Source organism: Alosa alosa, chromosome 8 (assembly GCF_017589495.1).
Source record: "Alosa alosa isolate M-15738 ecotype Scorff River chromosome 8, AALO_Geno_1.1, whole genome shotgun sequence".
NCBI classification, from domain to species: Eukaryota; Metazoa; Chordata; class Actinopteri; order Clupeiformes; family Clupeidae; genus Alosa; species Alosa alosa.
Window position 1 is genome coordinate 8225874 of NC_063196.1, and position 18716 is coordinate 8244589.

Sequence of the window (18716 nt, forward strand, 5' to 3'; positions counted from 1 at the left end):
AGGGTTTGAGGATCATGAAAACGTGCCCGAAATTCACATTCCTAACTCTATAGAACCAAGACCTTAGCATATGTGGTGAAATTCTGAGCTATGCCCATAGACTTCAATGGAGCAGTCGCTGCCTCTGCTCTGCATAAAGGGGGATTTTGACCCCCCCTCGTGCGATCCGGGTTCCCGGAAGTGGCTCCTGATGAAACATCTTGCTCCGCCTTAACAATCTTTGATAAAACATAGGTCTAGCACGTGCAACGTACGTGTTCAAGTAATGCAAAGTTGTGAGCTGCATGAATACATAAAAAATAATAAAACAAATAGCCTGACGATGGTGACGATTAATATAAATATGTTGTTGTTGTTGTTGTTGTTGTTGTTATTATTATTATTACTATTAATTTGTATTGTTAAATTCCACTGAACTGAAACAACAAAAATATCGAATAAAGAAAGAAAGAAAGAAAGAAAAGTCCCATGGCTTTACAGTGTTCAGTGTTCCATCTGCATAATCTGCTGGGTTGTCTACTCTATTTTTTACAGTCTATGGTTGTACCAGACATTCTCTGGTTGTGCTGGTACTTTTACTATGGATGAATCTCTTCCACCACTGGCTATCTGCTGCCACCTAACGTTGACATGAAGACATGGCATTGAATTGTACTGTTCCTTCAGCATTAGACCTATTTAAGCAGGCTGTGTCAAGTATCTTTGAGAATGAGCCTCATGGTCTACAATTTCAGGAGTAGCCTAGGCCTATGTTCGTGGAGGTTAGAAGACAATTTGACTGCACAACTGAAATATAATTAAACCTCAAACTCACAATGGGGCTGCATCACATAGTCCAGTAGTCTGTCAGTTCAATAACATGTAAAATAATAAGAATAACAACAATATTATTATTAATAATAATAATAATAATAATAATAATAATAATACTGTAATAATAATAATAGGCCTAAAACGTGTCTCCTCCGTGTGGTCACTGGTAGAATTGCGTATTGTGCTCGTCAGGCCTACCAACAGGTGGCGTTAAATGCTCATAATTTCAAAGTAGCCTACCAAACTACTGGAGAGGCCTAGCCTAGGCTACTACATGGTAAGAAATGTGAGATTGGAGCAACACCCCACGGCTCACTTTTTTTGAACACCAACCTTATACCATCGAACCATTCAAAGATTATTTGGATGTTTACTTCAAGTGTTGACATTTAATGTGCTGATAAGTAATCTTGCTATCAGGATGTGGACACCTACATACCGGCCACGCCTCTTCATGGGATTCTGAAAAAATGCAGTGGTGCTAATCTCAGGGCTAACCTTGTGGATCAATACACAGTGTCACAGTGTTTATGGTCAACTCCTGCTATAGGGAGTAAAGGTCATATTGGCGAAACAGCAACAGACACACCTGATATAGCCTAATAGTTTTACACCCATGCCTACTTGGAAAAATAAACAGAGCTTAACTACAACTGTATTTACTCAGCTATAAAACTATATTTACAGAGCTATGGGTGTATGCTCATATACAGTTATATGAATATGCATGTATTAAAATGATCACTCCCATTTCATGCTTTATTGTCTTCACACACACACACACACACACACACACACACAGAGACAGAGAGAGAGACAGAGAGAGAGAGACAGAGACAGAGACAGAAACACTCACACCCCAAATTGTGTTTAGTGGTAGGCCTGGAGCCAAATCTCTTTAATCTGAATGTATGTTGTTTACTGAAATACCTATAAATTGTTCAATAAGAAGAGCATGCAAAAAACTGAACAGATAATGATGTCACCTTTGAGGGAAAACAAGATTCTTTGCCTGCATGTGAACCTAGTTTCAATCACAGGGAATGGAAAATTCATTTTCATAAACCTATCAGGTAGCTAGTCTCATTCAAATCAGAGGGGGCAATAGCATAGTATTTTCCATTCAGTTTGATCTGCCAGGTTACACACCTGAGTTTTACTTATGGGTTGTATGACCTGGAACGACTATTTAAAGACAATTTAGTAGACTACGAAAAGTTGTTTAAGTCCATTGTTTAAAAAAAAAGCATGTTGCTATCAATCTGGTTACACAGTTAACTTGAATATTTTTAACTCTATTTTCAAACAACTAGTGAGACCTACATTATAGATGTTCTGTATATTTAACTTGGTCTTTTTTGTTGTTACTATTGTTGTTGACAATAATTGTCACAGCAAACAATGTGTTGTGTCTACGCAGAACAAGAAACATGATCACGGTTAATCAGTGTCCCCCTTGCGAAAAGAATGCTACCCAAACAAATGAAATTACCTAATGTTGACGCACTCGCTATTCATAATCTTGTAGAGTTTGGGATGGTGAATGTTTTCCTCCCTACTCTCTGTGTGCGGGGCAACTGAGAGAAAAGCTGCTGGTTCCGTTGTATTCAGTGTCACTGTCAGTTTAACTTCCTTCCTGCTTTTCTGTAGCTTACATTAAACAAACATACGCGGAGACGAGGTGTTGAAGAACTCATGGGAGTACGACCAATAAGATCTAACATGGACCAGAAGAAAAAGACAAACGTAAATTCGGAACTTTTCTTGCGATAGTAAGAAGCTCTTCTGTGGAATGTGTTGAACAGCGTTGTCTCTGCCTGGATCTTTCCGTCGTTTACAGATGTTTTCTCCTCTGGATCAATCGCCAGTTGACTTGGTAAAGCTGACAGCAGCAGACGGTGATTGTTGAAGTCCCAAAAGGTTTAGGCTACTTTACTCTTGCCGAGGTAAGCTGATCGTCCTTTTTTACTCTAATTGTTCGCAAAGCTGCAACTCCCTGGCCTGTGTTTCTATGAAGCTCGGTGTATAGAAAATGAAGAGTTGATTCAAAAAGATTTATTCTTTATGGTAAGGAAGGACAACTGTTGATGGCATACATATATAGGCTACATCAATACACGACTTAGCCTACATTATGCGAACCAATTATTAGGCTAATGATATTTACGCTGATTTTACGCATAGCATCAACAGTCAGTTTGTTACCAACATACAATATAACCTATCAAGTATGATGGTCAAATTAACTTTCATTGGTGTATTTGTATTAATTTATCAATTATAACATTGGATATGTGTACAGTGACTTTTGTTGGCTAAATTGCAGGGGCCGGTATCTAACCTATTCCCTCAGTCTTGTGGACATCTCACAGGTTTACTTGGTTAAATTAGTAGGCTTATTTACACCAATGAGCTAATGAAATCTGGTTACAATTTGGAAGACAGACGTGTTTTGTCTTGAAGTGCAGGCGAATGTAACATCTGACTGCCCTAGAAGCACGTGTTCAGCTATTTTGTGCGTGTCCTCCGACCCGCTCATGATTTTCAGTCACCTGAATGGGTCCCATCCCTGTGTCATCTGAAATACGGGCGCACGCAGGCGTAACCCCAATGTTGGAGAAAGTTATCATTTGGACAGACACGTAAAAGAGAAGAGACAATCTGTGAAAGAGAAGAGACAAACTTCACTTTACTCTGTTACAGTTTGAATCAATGTAAAATGAGCAAGAGCGCTCTTTCACTTTTCATACGTGAATCCCCTTGTATTCTCTGGTAGGCTATACGACCAGGCTGACGTGACGTGATGTTACCAGTGAAGCCTATACAGCAGTTTTGCTTTCATATAAATGCTGGAGTCATTGTATTTCTTTTTTACTTGTAAGTTTTCTTAAGAGTTTAACACTATTGGCAATGTATATGCAAAGACATCCAGTGTCCATAAATATCCACACATCCTTGAAGACAATTTCACAGACAAATGTGTGGATCCTAGGCGTTATTGAAATGTGTCTTTCCACTTATATTTCACATTTAACCATTATGCTGACTTTTATGCGAAATCAAGAACTGCATTCAAGCTCCTGTGCCATAGGAGCCCATAGAGTAACAATAAATACTACCCCTTACATACATCAAGATTACTGCAAGGGTGATATTGCAGAAATTTAAGTGAAACCAAGGGATGTATGCAAGAGAGATATGTATAACTGTTTCCTTAAATGGCTGCAGGCCCACTTTAGGGTCTCCCTGCTGTCTGTTTTCCGCAGTGTCCCATGGTGTGGCTGCTGGATGGGGAGAGCTAAGGCCTCCCAGACTCTGTTGATCTTTGATCTAATGTTTCATCCAGCACGTCTTGCTCTCAGTCCTGTAACAGGAGACGGTCAGCTGTATATTTCTTAGAAGGAGAGCTAGAAGGAGAGCTAGAAGGAGAGCTAGAAGGAGAGCTAGAAGGAGAGCTAGACTACACAAAGTTGTCTGTCTGTTCACCCTTTTTGCCTTCTTTTGTGGTCCCTTGTTAGGGCAGAATCTTGTTATAAGCACTCACGTACCCACCTTTACTGTACATGATATAAGAGTTGTGGTATGTGAGACACAGATTCTTTTTTTCCCACAGCAGCACACCATTAATCCCGTCTCTCTCTTTCTCTCACTGACGCACGGACATAAAAGGTCATGTTGACTGTTCTCTTTTGGAAAACGTGTTTTCAGTATTTTGGGGCTCACCGTGTATATTTTCATTATAGAAAAAAGCTATAGAGAGGCAAACTCTATCCCGTTTATGTAATGCTAAAGAGTTTTCCTCCATCGTGGTGTGGTGCCTCGTGGTGCCCAAGATTAATAGTACAACTAAATAAACCTCCAACCCGTAAAGCAGCAACTCAGTTTATATAGCTGCTTATGACTTGTAGTGTTTAGTGCCTAAACACTTCCACAAAAAGTTGCATAGCAATTCTCCATTAGGATCCTTGGCAACAGCCAAGGGGCGAATGTCTACGTAACTTGATTTGTTTAGGTTTGGGGATATTCTTAACCTGCCTGCCTCATTGTACTGAACTGGGTTTTAAAGGGAAGGAGCAATTTATTAAATGGGACTGCTGATAAAGTCTTTTTTTAGTCTTTAAATGTATTTATTTTTTCGGCTGGTGCTAAGCATGTTGTTCTGTTCAGTGTTTCATTAATCCAAATGTTAAACGTGTTGCCTCGTCAAAATCCACCATTATAATTAATGGAGCAACTGTTTAGGCACAAGCCTACTTAAAAGTGTTTTGAGATTTATTTCTATGGTTGCTTATTTTTAATTGTGCATGTACAGCTGGGGTTGACTGTGTTATGTGTTTCTAACCTTTCAGACGTTGCGTCTGCCACATTAATAGAGGACTGAGCTGATCTTCCTTGACCACTGCCCTGCCCAGTGATATGGTGGCATTCACGAGTGGGTGGACCATTCCGGACCGGGCCTAAATGGGCGCTCACACCGCGGGAGCCAGCCTTGCACTATGGCTGCATGCACCCTGAACGGCCTTGTGATGATGAACGCCAACAACATGAAAGGTGAGAGCAGCCCTCGCACGGGGCGGCCCGTGCTGCCCGTGCCTGACCGCTCTACCTACTGCCCCCTGCTGGATTTACCTTACAGCCCGGGCAGTGCCAGTCCCGGCTCGCCCGGAGCGCCCCCGTCCTTTGTGTTCCCGCCGGTGGCGAGCCCCAGTGTGTCTCGCGCTCGGTCGCCCTGCCGGAACCCGGACACCCTGGGCGTCAACGTGGGAAGCCGGGTCCGGCGCCTGAGCAGCGGGCGGTTTGGCAGTGACGAGGACGACGGCGGCGGCAGCGGTGACGGTGCGCCCAACGGCGAGATCAAACGCACGGTGCAGATCGTGCAGATCCACCGCGAGCTCCAGAACGTGGAGGTGAACAAAAAGGTGGGCCTGTTCGAGGCACAGATCTCCGGCCTGCGTGCCCAGGTGCAGAGCGCCGAGATCCAGCGAAGCCCCAGGGCTCCGCGGCGGACCGGCCCCAGCCCTGGCCCTGGGCCAGGCCCCTCCCCTGCCTCCCCCCTGGGGAAGCCCTGCCCAGGGGGAGTCCTGGCCCACCTCTGGAGGGACTGCCCTCCCAGTGTTCCCAACCAGCTCCAGAATGGGAGAGGATGTCGCAGCCCAGAGAGAGTAATAACAGCAGGAGCACAACCACCAGCAGCAGGAGCAGCAGCAGCAACAGCAGCAACAGTGAATGACATAAAAAGAAACGAGGACAGGAACAGCTTGACAGCCACTGACCCAAATACGGAACGGGGTGTTGGTGGTGTTGGTGGTGGAGCGCAGCACGTGAACAAACCAGCCGGGACTTGGACAGACTCTGACGGCTCGGGCAAACATGCTCAGGCCATAAGCTCTCTGCTGGGGGTTGGTAGAGACTTGGCCGCCGAGTGCGAGGGTCTGCCGACGGCGGCGACAGCGCCGGCCAAGACGCTGCTGCCAACACAGGAGCGAGGCGTGCCAACGGACGTCCAGGTGCAGGCCGGTGGCGGGGCCCGGTCCGGCGGGCCCAGCGGGGAAGGGGGCGGCCTGGAGCTCGGCACCATCCCGGCCGTCATCGTGACAGACCACGGAATGGAGGCCGCTGGCGGGGAGGGTGATGCCGAGCCCCAACCTCAGCCCAGTCCTGTCTCCAACCGGGCCCTGCGGAAGCTCTCCTCCTCCTCGGCTTCGTCCACGGGCTTCTCCTCGTCCTGGGAGGAATCGGAGGACGACATCTCCAGCGACCCAGAGCGGGTGGAGGGCCTCTCACCTGCCTTACTCCAGACCCAGCAGAAAGCGGTAAGCCTCACCAGATTTTCCTCTGCCAAACCTGTATCCACTCTCTCGCCTCTCTCCCTAATTTCCCTGTCCAAACAAGCATTTCTCTAATTCTGTTGACTATATGCTGTACTTCATTTGCGTCTCATGTCCAATGTCGCCTATAGGCATACAGATAAATATTAGCTCTATTTTTATTTAAAATAAATGGCTTGTCAGCCCCCAGCACTGTACGTGGCTTCAGGGTTATGACATCCCCCATCGGGAGCCATTTAGTGGGCCGTGGGGGTCTGGAGCTTGTTGGCTCAGACTGACTGAAGGCACTTAAATGAATTGTTTATTTTTAAGCGGCTGCGCTTAGCTCTTTGTCACACAGTTAACTTTCTGTCCCGGCTAGAACTAGGCCTCCTTGTGCAAGAGAAATGGCTGACATTTTCACTTAACAAAAGGACTTACATGTCTCTCTGCCTTAAACTGACTTACTGGAGAACTACTTCAGGCTGAAGCAGGCCGCTTCCGGCTGGGCTTGGTTCATGGGTAGAGCTTTCTACAGGACGTGGCATATTTAGCGAAAGTTATTTTTAGCCGGACTGGCAAAGCCTTATCAGTTAATTTTGTTTGTTGTGTCACTAAATGGTAATAGTTCCCATCTGTCTTTTTTTGTAGTTGTGAGTTGTACTGAAAACCTTTTCAACGTCAGCTTTCCCAGCATAACCACAGTATGGGGTCGGGCACTAGTAAGCATTGACCGCAATAGCAGGGCCATTTAAAATTGCGACACATTTGTCATAGATAAACATGGGCCCGACCAGTGGCTGTCAGACACTACAAAGCTCTCTCTGCCTAATTAGGTTTTATGAGTCGTGGCAACCCTGGTGACAGTCCAGGGCACGATGGTCATTAACAGGGAGCAGCCCTGCCAGGGTGATTGCTTAGGGTACCTCCCTGAGCTCTCCTGGGGTCAAACGTGCTGTCTCTCCGATCACCGGAGAGTCTGTCTGCCGAGTCAGCGCTGCTGAGTCACATGCTGCCGCAGCTGTGCGCTAACACAACTGCAGGGTTGTTTGGGAGATGGCTATCAGGGAAAGCCCTTCAGTGGCTAATTGAAAGAACAATGGCGGCTGAGTCAAGATGCCTGCGCCGAGTCACCCCACTTATGATATCAAGTTAATGTAAACATTAAATCATCAGGAGTTCATGTAAACACCAAATCATCAGGAGTTCATGTAAACACCAAATCATCAGGATAGGGGAAAACATCCTCCTGGGCCAGCTCGGGCAAGGGGTGTGTGTGTGTGGGGGGGGTTGTTGAGGGGGCAGCAAACAAACTTATGAGATTTACAAACATTTTAGTGTGATAGTGCACTAGGATAGAGTAGTTGTCTGAGCATTTCAGAGCATTTTTGTGTTGTGTTTGCATTGGAATGCTGTCATGTGCTTGGAGTCTTTCTTTGTCCTTATTGAGTTACTGTGCATTTGTCTTGTGAAAGTGGAGATGGCCTCCTGGTACATGGACAAAGTTGGGAAATTTGGAAAAATGTGTTTTTGGGAAAGGGGTGGGGGTATGTTTCTGGTCATTTGTGGTTGAATTATTGGTATGCTTGGTACTGAAGAGCACATACCCTGTCGAAATTGTCCTGCTTTTTGTTAAACTTCAAAAGATTTACAGCTTCAAAGGAGTGAGTGGAATGTTTATCATAACTTGTGGTCACAGATACAAATATACAAAGACTAATCTTTGCTCTGTCGAAAATGATGAATACTTTGACATTGGCCTTACCCACCCAGTGCAAAGGGCTATTTAGAGAGCCAAACAGTCCGCAAAAGGGTTTCTGGTGAAATGTTTTCTATTATATGCCAAGCATAACAGATATATTTTGAAAAAAGGGCAGTGCTTCTATTTCATCTCTTGTTGTTTCTGTTGTCCACCCGACTGCCACACTTTTTGAAACATGTAAAACAAGGTCCATCGACATAAATAATCTGATGCAGGAAAAAGGCCCCATTAAGCTTGTCTCACTTTTCCCTAAAGACCTCTTTTCCACCCAAATTGGACCTCCCCTACAATTTTTTTTTCCGCTTCTAAATAGGCGTATTCTTCTCCGAGTGGAGCCATGTCAGAAAGCACATGTCTAGCCCACGGTCTTGTGCCTTTTTTTAGACAGAATGTCACGGCCTGTTAGCATTTTCAGACATTGTGTTTGTTTTCCACTCTCATCACAGGTCTGCTAGATGACTTAACTTCATGGCTAAAAAGAAACAGTGAAAGAGAGAAAAGTCTAAAAAAAGGCTGATAGACTTGTTCCTTTCTGGCAAAAAATAACAGGATGATTCATCTTTTGATAAGTACCTCTAGACGAGGTAATCGAACCACATAACCATCAACACTCCCCCTAATTGTTTTTTAGTCTCTTTTTTTAGGCTTCAAAGCAAAACTCAGTCCTTGTTGATGAAGATTAGCTGCGCTCTTGGGTAAAAGAAGGAAAAAAAGGAACAACGTAATGATAAAAAAGTTTTATCAGCTGCGGTGCTGTCAGTTCTTACTAGTGACCCAGAGAAGTTTCCATTGGGCTTGCTTTTCCGCCCCTGAAGCGTGATGTTATGCTTCAGATACTAATACCTGTTGGGCCTCTTTGTTTCTAACTACTTCACTCTTTCTCTCTGTTCATCTGACCATCTCACTTTAATTATATTTAATGAAGTTTATCTTAACTGGAATGACAAAGCATGACAAAGCAAAGACAAGGCAAATAATTGTACACTGCATGAAATAGCATTCAACAGCATGGTTATATATTCATTCCTTGTTGTCTCTGTGAGTGCTTTACATAGTTCAACACCAGTGGAAAACCCCACTGTAGTACAGCGGAGGAGGACCTGTCCTCAACTACTGTAAGTCTCTCCAGAGGTGTTGCCTAAAATTAAACAATACTTGATTCCCTCTCTCCTCTCTTGTGACCTGATCTGGTCTGAGGTTATGCCAAACCGACATGGGACGGAGGGGTTAAGGTGCCCTTAAAGGGGGTGGACCCGTTGCCACCTCCACACTAACGTCCTGGCTCTTACATGTTGCCAGAGTGCCAAGATACGAAGAGGTTGGCCCGTCAGCAGAGTGGAATGCCCGTATAGTCATGTATTATCATGCACTCGTAGAAATATGCAGGCAGGCATTTGCAGCCCGTTTCTGTTTCTCTGGCCCTTGTATGTTTTCAATGTTAGTCGTAATGAACACTGACTGACACAACTTGTGGTGTACATGCTGTAATACAATGGTATTGCATCCCACTGAGGAGGGAAATCTGAGCTCTTCTATATATATCTCTATATGTGCAGGCTTGCAAAAAAAATGCTAAAATAATTTTTAAGAAGTTGGAAATTCTTCTAGGGAATACAAAGTTAAAGGTTGTGCCTTGGCCTCAAACATTACTGCATCATCAATGGGTCGGTGGTGTTTGTTGTTTTTTAAATAAGGCACAGTGCAGAAGCAGAACTGGTCAGAAGTGTCAGTTGTTTGTACTGTTAACCTCAAGAAGAGACCAATAACACTAATGGTGTCTCCTCGTCCTGTGACAGCTAAGGGAAGAGCCCTTAGTGTTATTATTATTTGTGTGTGTGTGTGTGGGGTGTATGTGTGTGTGTGTGTGTGTGTGTGTGCCTGCCTGCACACACACACATGTAAAAATGCACAATAGCATGTTCTGCTTATGACTATTAAGCACTATGACTATTATATTATAGTTGACTATTACAGCATGCAAGTCAAGTTTCCTCATACCAAAGCTTTTGAAACTTTGAGGTGAAAACCCTGTTTTGATTAGGCTTTTTTCTTCTCACTTTTTTAGCACTTTTGGTAGCATTTTCCCCCAGGGTACCCTAGAAAGCAGGATATACAAGTTCAGGAGATTAATAAGGAACGTTAATAAGGATATTAACGGAGATACAAATGCTACAGTTATTAAGTCTTCATTACAACATACATACCACCCACCTACTTAAAACTTTAACTGGCTGCACTGGCTATTTATATAGTCTGCATCTCTGCAGCGTTTATCTGAAGAAGTTCCACAGCTGTGCACGACCAGGTTGGATTCAGATCAGGAATGGAATGTAGTGATAAATATCTCTTATCACAGAGCATAAAACATTAGTATCAAGCCCCTGAGGTTAGCAGAACAGAACATGTCAATATGGACCGTGAGATGCTTCTCAGCTTGGTATTCCCCTATCTGCTTATTTTATAATGCTAAATGGACTGAACTGCATTTATAGAGCACTTTCCTACACCTCTGAGCACTCGAAGTGTCGCCTCACTTTCACTCATTCACTCACACATTCACCCGCTATGGCAGACGCTGACATACAAGGTGCCAACCACCACTTCTGGGGCAGTTTGGGATTCAGACAGTGTCATGCTCAAGGACACCTCGACAGGGTCAGGACACAAGGACTCGAGCTCAAACCAGCAACCTTCCGGTTACTGAACAGCTTCTCATCAATAATAACATGTTTTTTATGTGACAAATATGGGACACAAGTAGGATATACAGGCTTTTACTCTAACTTAAGTACATGGCAGTAAAGCGGCCTTGGGTGTCCTGAAAGGTGCTTTATAAGAAAGGTGCATTATAAATAAAGTATATTATTATTATTATTATTATTATTATTATTATTATTATTATTATTGAAGACACTATATATTAAGTGGAAGGATAATGGGAACTCTGTGTCTGTGTGTGGGACTTCTATGTGGGACTACTTGTTGCTGTTTTGGCCTGAAATGCTTAGTGCTTTATCCACGTTGTTTTCTTTCGTCTGTCCATGCTGGCGATGCAGGGTGCCATCAGGGATAACAGTGATTGTCTTGTCACTACATGTTATGACTGACAGAACTGATACAAATTTGTCTGTGCTGTTGTTGGTGACATCAGTTATTTCTTCATCAGAAGAACCTGTTTTTGAGTCAGTCATGATTATTATCCCTGGAAAAGCCCAGATGTGAAACATCTTTCAGAGGCTTCTTGTCTGCATTAATCAGCTGACTTCACAACTTCTACCTCTGTTGTTGCTGTTGTTGTGTTTTTGTTGTAGCACTATGATCACATACAGTCTTATCACTATTATTGACAAGATTATTGCTTTTTTGTTGTTTTTGTGCAGATTGTTCTATTGTTGTCAGATCACTCGTTAATCTTTGCGTGTGTGGTGTGAAGCACATGTCAAGGCATGAGTGGCTGGTTTCACATGCTCCCAGCCAACGCAGTGTGGGAAGATGGTATTCCAGTGTACGGGGGGAGGGAGGGGAAACAGCACTAGGGAATGTTTTGACCATTCATCCGAGCTGCTCTATAGCTGTGCAAAGAGCATCAATCCTTTCCATTCAAGACCGAGGGAAATGGTAAAATGTTACATTAAGGTTCATTTAACTTGTGCGTTAAGTATTTAACATTTATTACTAAGCAAATGATTCTCTTAACTATTAACACATTTTATTACTAATATTTTTTGTTTGCCCATTGTATTTCACTTTCATGCCTCAGATATTCTATAACATAAACAGATGATTATTATTAAAACTTCAACCCCCTAACTTCATTGAACCTTTATGAACCCTTAAGTAAAATTAGATCCTAGAATTACTGTTGTCATTGATGTCAGCAGTCAAGATGTTTTTGTAATTAGCCTTAAATTTGTTCCACTTTTGCCGTCATTGTTGTGCTGATACTCTGCCCCAGAGGATCTATTACGAGGTGAGAGGACTTCCTTTCAGCCCCTCAGCATATCTCAACACGAGCCAATGACCTGAAGTAACATGTCCTCCAATCTGATCATAGTCATTGTGGTTTCAAAAAACTTGTACTCTGTGTGTATATGTTGTTACGTGAGCAAACCACAGTCGGTGTTTTCTCTCCTAGTGGCCCTCCAACATAAAGGCTTAAGAGGTGGTGTGTAATTTAAAGACTGTTTCCACTTGGAAAGTGGTGTCGTAAATTTTGAAAGGACCTCTTCCGTGTGCTGCACTCAGTTCACCAGTAGAGTTGGGTCACGTTTATTTTGTATTAATTCAGCTTATCGAATCCGGTTCCTATCGAGTCCTCATTTTGATTCCATGTTTAGATCAAATATGAATATGTCTTTGGTCTTTATTCCAGGGGTAGTCTAAGTCTTTACTGAACATTCAAAAACATTTATTCACAAATATTGATCCACAGACATATGCATTAAAACACTATGGCTTTAATAATACATACAGATGAGTCTGGAGCAGCTTATTATAATAACTGCTAAGACTTATTGTTTTGGAGTGTCTCAAAATAAGTGACAAACTTCTTTACTTGTCTTTATTTGCAATAATAAAGGGGCTATTGTGTTTAGGAATTGATAGTCAAAACCCCAATTCAAAATCAGGATTATTTTTTTATTTTTATTTTTTTATATGTCCCAGTTCTTTCTTATCAGTCCCAGTTCCACTTCAACTCTATGTGATTGTAATGTTTCAGTTCCCAATCCTACTCACCAGTTCCATGATGGTGTGTGTGTGTGTGTGTGTGTGTGTGTGTTTGTGTATGTTGGGCTGTCAGTTAGGTTATTGCTCTGCAGGCATCTCTCATGAACTTGTCATGCAAGGGGGCCTCATGGATCACCCTCTGCAGTCATTCTCTAAACACAGTCTGGTCTCCATCTCACTCTCAGTCTTATTCAATGGCTGCTAGTGCTGCTGCTGCTGCTGCTACTGCTGCCAGCTCAGGGGTTTCTAGAGCAAAAGTTGCCACTCTGGCTGTTAACCCTCAGCAAGTGAACACTCTTAGTGCCTCAAGAAGACTCACTCTTGCCCTGGAGGATCTGAGGCCCTCAGTTACAATGGAAAATGTAACACCCCTTGCGGTAGGCTGTTGCCCTGACAACCGGGTGACGTCAAGTCAGCCTCAGTTCAAACAGCTGTGGGGGGCGGGGTGTGTGTGTGTGTGTGTGTGTGTGTGTGTGTGTGTGTGTGTGTGTGTGTGTGTGTGTGTGTGTGTGTGTGTGTTGGAGGGGGTGTGGGGGGTGAGTGGTTGAGAGAGCGAGAGAGAGAAAGAGGGGGGGGTTCTATGTAACTCCAGCGTTAGTGGTGGAGGCACTCCTTTCATATGCATGAGACAGGAAGTATAAGTGTACCACTTCACCCTCATTGGCTGGGCCCGTTTTGGTGTTTTTGTTTCGAGGCGAGGGCCCCCGTGGCTGCCAGAGAGTGACTCTGATGTGCGTTTTGGCAATGTGCTCGGCGCTGCGGCCGGGGGAAGCACCGGCAAACTCTTAATCAGCCGCTGTTTACACTCGGGCAGACTGCGGAAGAACATTTGCATTTCTCAAGTGTATTGACTCCTTTTTAGGGATTTCTCCTTTTTTGCATGTTCGTCACCCAAAGTTTACACGGAGTCACAACTGCGTCACACACTCTTCTGCATGCAGAAGTAGTAGTGTTGTTGTTGTTTTTATTTTCGTCTCAATCCATCTAGAGAGATAAGAGTTAAATATTCACCAGCTGCCTTATTTTAGGGAAGAGAATAGCATATTGAGTGCAATCCAATAGTCTCGTCTTCCAAAGAGAGTTGTGTCTCTCGTTGTCGCTGGCTTTCTGAGAAGTGGTGTGTGGGACTGAGGGGTTACCGGGGGAACGGAGCAGTGTGCCATGGCTGCTTTGATGACCTCGCCGCTCTACGTCAGCGTTCCCCTTGAAGTGGTGGCTTAGAAGCACAGGTGAAACATTGCATAGCATAGCACAGCACTGCATACCCCCCCCCCCCTATAACATCTCATCATGGCCATACACGCATAGACACAGACACAATCACACACATTCTCACACACATGCAGGCACATACACAAACATACCCACACACCCACATGCAAACAAATACACACACACACATACACACACACACACACACACACACACACACACACACACACAAACTCTGACGCATATATACATCCACATTCAAACACACCACTCACACTTTCTCTCTGTCTCCCTATCTTATTATCTCACACATACATTATTCACCCACAAGGACGGTTAGCACACGCATTCTTGAGCAAGATTCACCTTTCTCGACTTGGCTGTGGTTCACAGGGAACCTGTATTTTTACTGTGTCAGTGAATGACATTTAGTGGTAGTCCTCGAATACACAAAGATTCGTGTGCAGGGATATTGCAGACACACACCATCACAAACGTCACCTGATACCACGACACCTCACACAGCAATCAACAATTTTATGAGCTCATGATCACTCTTTGATTTAACAGAGATGGATTTCTCAGTACAAGTGAGATATGCAAAGGGAGGAAATATCATAAGGCCTGTCAAGCGATATGTTGTTGTTTTAACTGCAGTATGTGTTTTATGGTTTTAAATTACTTTATCTCACCTATGCCTGCATGCTCTTTGACATTGTTAGCTCAACCTCACAAGAATATCAAGAGAATATCTTTGAAAATGTTCTCTTCTTTGAAGGCCAGCGGCCTTGTTTTGTTTATATGAACTGTGGGGGTGTGCTTGAAGAAGGCTGCATCATGTCCTTGTACAATATTGACTCGCTTCAAAATAACATTCCAGCGGTGAAGCAATGTGGCCGCTGCATGTCCACTGGACTTGATTGGTCAACACGTCTGCGTAATTTCACTTAAACTCAAACACTTGCAGAGTGGGGAACACGATCTAAAAGTGGACAAAAGTTCACGTGTGTGAGTGTGAGAGCCACTGTGTGTGTGTGTGTGTGTGAGATAAGGTTAATGGAAAGTGCCATGTAGTTAGAAACACGTTGGCCTTTTTTGCTGATCAATGTTTTGTGTATGTATTTGTGTGAGTGTGTGTGTGTGTGTGTGTGTGTGTGTGTGTGTGTGTGTGTGTGTGTGTGTGTGTGTGTGTCTGTGTCTGCGTGTGTGTCTGTGTGTTCAATTGTGAGTTACCGACGTGGAAAATACTGTCTCTTAGCTCCACCGCTTTCCTGTCTTGCAGAGAGGTTCCTCTCAAGGGGTTAAAACCACTTCCTCCCATGTTGCACTCAGTGGAAACTTTAACAGTGCCGCTGAGGTCGAGGAGTCGCTCGCAGAGTGCAGCATCCCTTTCCTCCAGCCTTGATATAGCACGCCGGCCCTTTTTTTATCAGAACAATGGCACGGCGCACTGAGGTTTCGTGCTTTCCCCTTGATATGATGTAGCCTTTTCCGCCCACCCCAATTTAAGAAAGTTGGAGGCTATTGATAGTGGAGACACACACACACAGACATGCACACACATACTTTCTCTCTCTTTCTCTCACACACACACACACACACACACACACACACACACACACACACACACACACATACACACACTCACAAACAATTATCAGAGATGAGTGTGTTGGGGGGGTGAGGAGGGAAGTTGGGTGGTGGTGGTGGTGGTGGTTGGGGGTAGGTTATAGGGCAACGGCTGCTCCCTGGTCACAGAAATAAGCCTGCTAGGAGTCTTGCTGCCTCAGGATTGTGTGATGGATTGCCCGAGGGAAGAGAGACGGGAAAATGAGTAAGTGTAAGTTGGAAAGGCAGGGTGGTTAGAAACACTAAGGCTTGGGTTTAAAAGTTCAACAGGGTATAGAATGGCAAATGATAGGGTTGGAAATTAACCTTTTCAAATGTGAATATCTGAGCCAGCCACTGAAAGACAGGTGGTCAAACGCACCAGCCACTCCATGGTGAATCATTTTTTTGTGTCTGACAGGGTTGTAGCAGGGTTGTTTGTCACAGGGTTGCTTTGCAAGTCTCAGCTCACACTGTGTTGCACCTGAGTGATTTTTTCTCAGAGGTGCATCATGACATGAGACTGTAGTAGGAAACTATTGTGGTTTCCAGACTGTGCTGGTTGCAGTGAAGAAAGAAAGAAAGACAAAAAAAAGCACGCAAGAATTTTTTTCGCCCTCAGCATTCAGATCTTGGTGTGTCATCTCTATGACAGTCGGTGTGAATCGTCCACATTGGTCAAGACACCTGTCTTTCATCATCAGCGTCAAATGATGCTCTCTGAGAGGGGTGGGTGGGGGGTTTGGGGACGGCTGTATTTGCAGAGCTTTGGCCTTTTTCTCTGTTTAATTATGCAGGGTAATTTCCTGGTATTTAGTGTATGGAGAATAGACCTCCCCTGTTGTTCACATAATAGCTTTCTCCTCCTGCCCAATTGAGAGCTCATTTTGCAATTTAATCAGCATTATTCAAATCAGCTTGTGCTTGCAAATGATCCGTCATGGTTTGGTAACAAAACAATTTTCTAGAGCTCCTTTAACCCCCACCGTGCTTGCAACGCTTTTTTTGTTATTTGATGTTTTGCATAAAATGCAGAAACTCTTGGTACATACTCTAAACATTGTAAACGTGATTGTCTCTCTGCAGTACTTTTGAAGGTATGAACCAACTGAAATGGCACCTACGAGGGTACTTCTTTAACACAACCATAAGAAGTACTCAACTGAACAGTTAGGCTACATTTAAGGTAGTGCCCTTATGGATCAAGGTCAACTATGACAACACGGAACAACCTGTCTATCATCTGTTTGAATATGCTCTGAATATATAAACACATATTTACCGAAAGATGGAGTGCCTTTATTTTTCGGCCTGCGTTTATTTTTTGTCCTGGGTGTTACCAGTTACTGCTGGGATTTTTTTATTTATACAGAACAAATATTGTGCAACTGCAGAGATGAGCCACACCAAACAGGCCGCTTCTTCTAGTTGACCTCGCTACCACACTCTCAGACTGGGCCGAGGTTTTCCAAAGGTCTGAAGTGGTTCTGCTCAACATTATATGGATGTCTGGCTGGTCTCACGTTTCTGGGTTTGTTCCCGGGACCAGACCTAGTACCGATGAAAGGGAGGTGAATGGGGGTATGCTTTTCATTTGCATGGCACTGGACATAGCATCCACGGCCTCGTACACACATGGTGGCATCCTATGTGCTCGACTCTGACTCCTCAACCAGGCATTTGCATGGGGGCTGCTCGGCTGTTTTCAGAGGGTTTTGTGTGGAAGCAAATGACCAAATGGCATGCTCTGCCCTGTGTCCACCTTAGAGAAAGTCCTGGCACACCATTATCTTTAACTCCGGGCGCCACCATGACATCGCTTTTCTCGAGTGTCCAGCGTGTTGCTCTCCCTCTGCTGAAGTCTGTCGTCACCTTTCTCGTCTTTGCCCTCACTGAGTTGCAGGTACAGTAAAAGTATCGTTGCTTTTGCCTTCAGTTGCGACACTCTTTGTCTATGATACACTGTGCTGCTGCCTCAGATGGGTTCTGATGCTTTTTTGACACATGGTGTGAAATCAGATTACGACCACCTTGTCTTGTCATTTTTCTAACAATAGTAATAATTGGTCATGTATTTTTTTTACATAGAAGGCTTACACTACCCCATGCTACACCTGGGAAGGAACAGTAGAATTGTTTTGGTGTTAATTTACTTGCCACCCATTGTATGGGGTACTGTGAGTTGTTTGTCGTTAGAAAAAGGAAGATGTACACTCAGTCTTCACTAACAGGAGTAACAGCCTATAATGTAATTATGGTATGGCCAATTACATAATAACTGCTAATAGTTAATAAAGCTGATAACATAATAAGTGGCCAATAACCTGATAACATTTCTGGGCCAATAACAAAAGTAATTATGTTATACAGTAGGTTCCTGTATTACATAATAAATTGTTTTGTCATTGGCTGGTTTTCTTGTTACTCTGAGATGATTGACTCGATAGGCCCTAATTTAAAAAGTGGGCCAAGTGCAAAGTCTGTCAGCAAGCAGAATTCTCGTGTATGAACTGTAGCTATTGTGTGGCATGTGGGAGCTGTGTACTGACTCATCAGTGTTTGTGGTTAAAGTCTAGCCCATGATGTTAAATTAGCAGATTGACTTTGCCTAGTTATTAAGATAACTTTGCACTCTGCCCATCATTCAAATTATGTCTGTTTGCTTATGCGGTGTGCTAGAATGTGACCATTTAAATAGGCACAGTGTCGAAAATTGTTTGTTTATCTTGACAGTGAGGGATGTTCATTGTGTCCTGGCGTTAACCAATCTTATCATCGTACCAAGC

The 18716-nt window shown here is 43.8% G+C and overlaps 1 protein-coding gene across 1 annotated transcript in view; it reads left to right on the forward strand.

Moving 5' to 3' along the window:
• The first annotated feature begins 2374 nt into the window (after nucleotides 1–2374).
• Nucleotides 2375–18716, forward strand: part of itpkb (inositol-trisphosphate 3-kinase B) — a 31306-nt gene continuing 14964 nt past the window's right edge. Inside the window, exons 1-2 of the mRNA XM_048250878.1 lie at nucleotides 2375–2759; nucleotides 5163–6626. Coding sequence (XP_048106835.1) covers nucleotides 5310–6626 — 1317 coding nt within the window. The 5' untranslated portion in view covers nucleotides 2375–2759; nucleotides 5163–5309. The remainder of the gene's footprint in view (nucleotides 2760–5162; nucleotides 6627–18716) is intronic.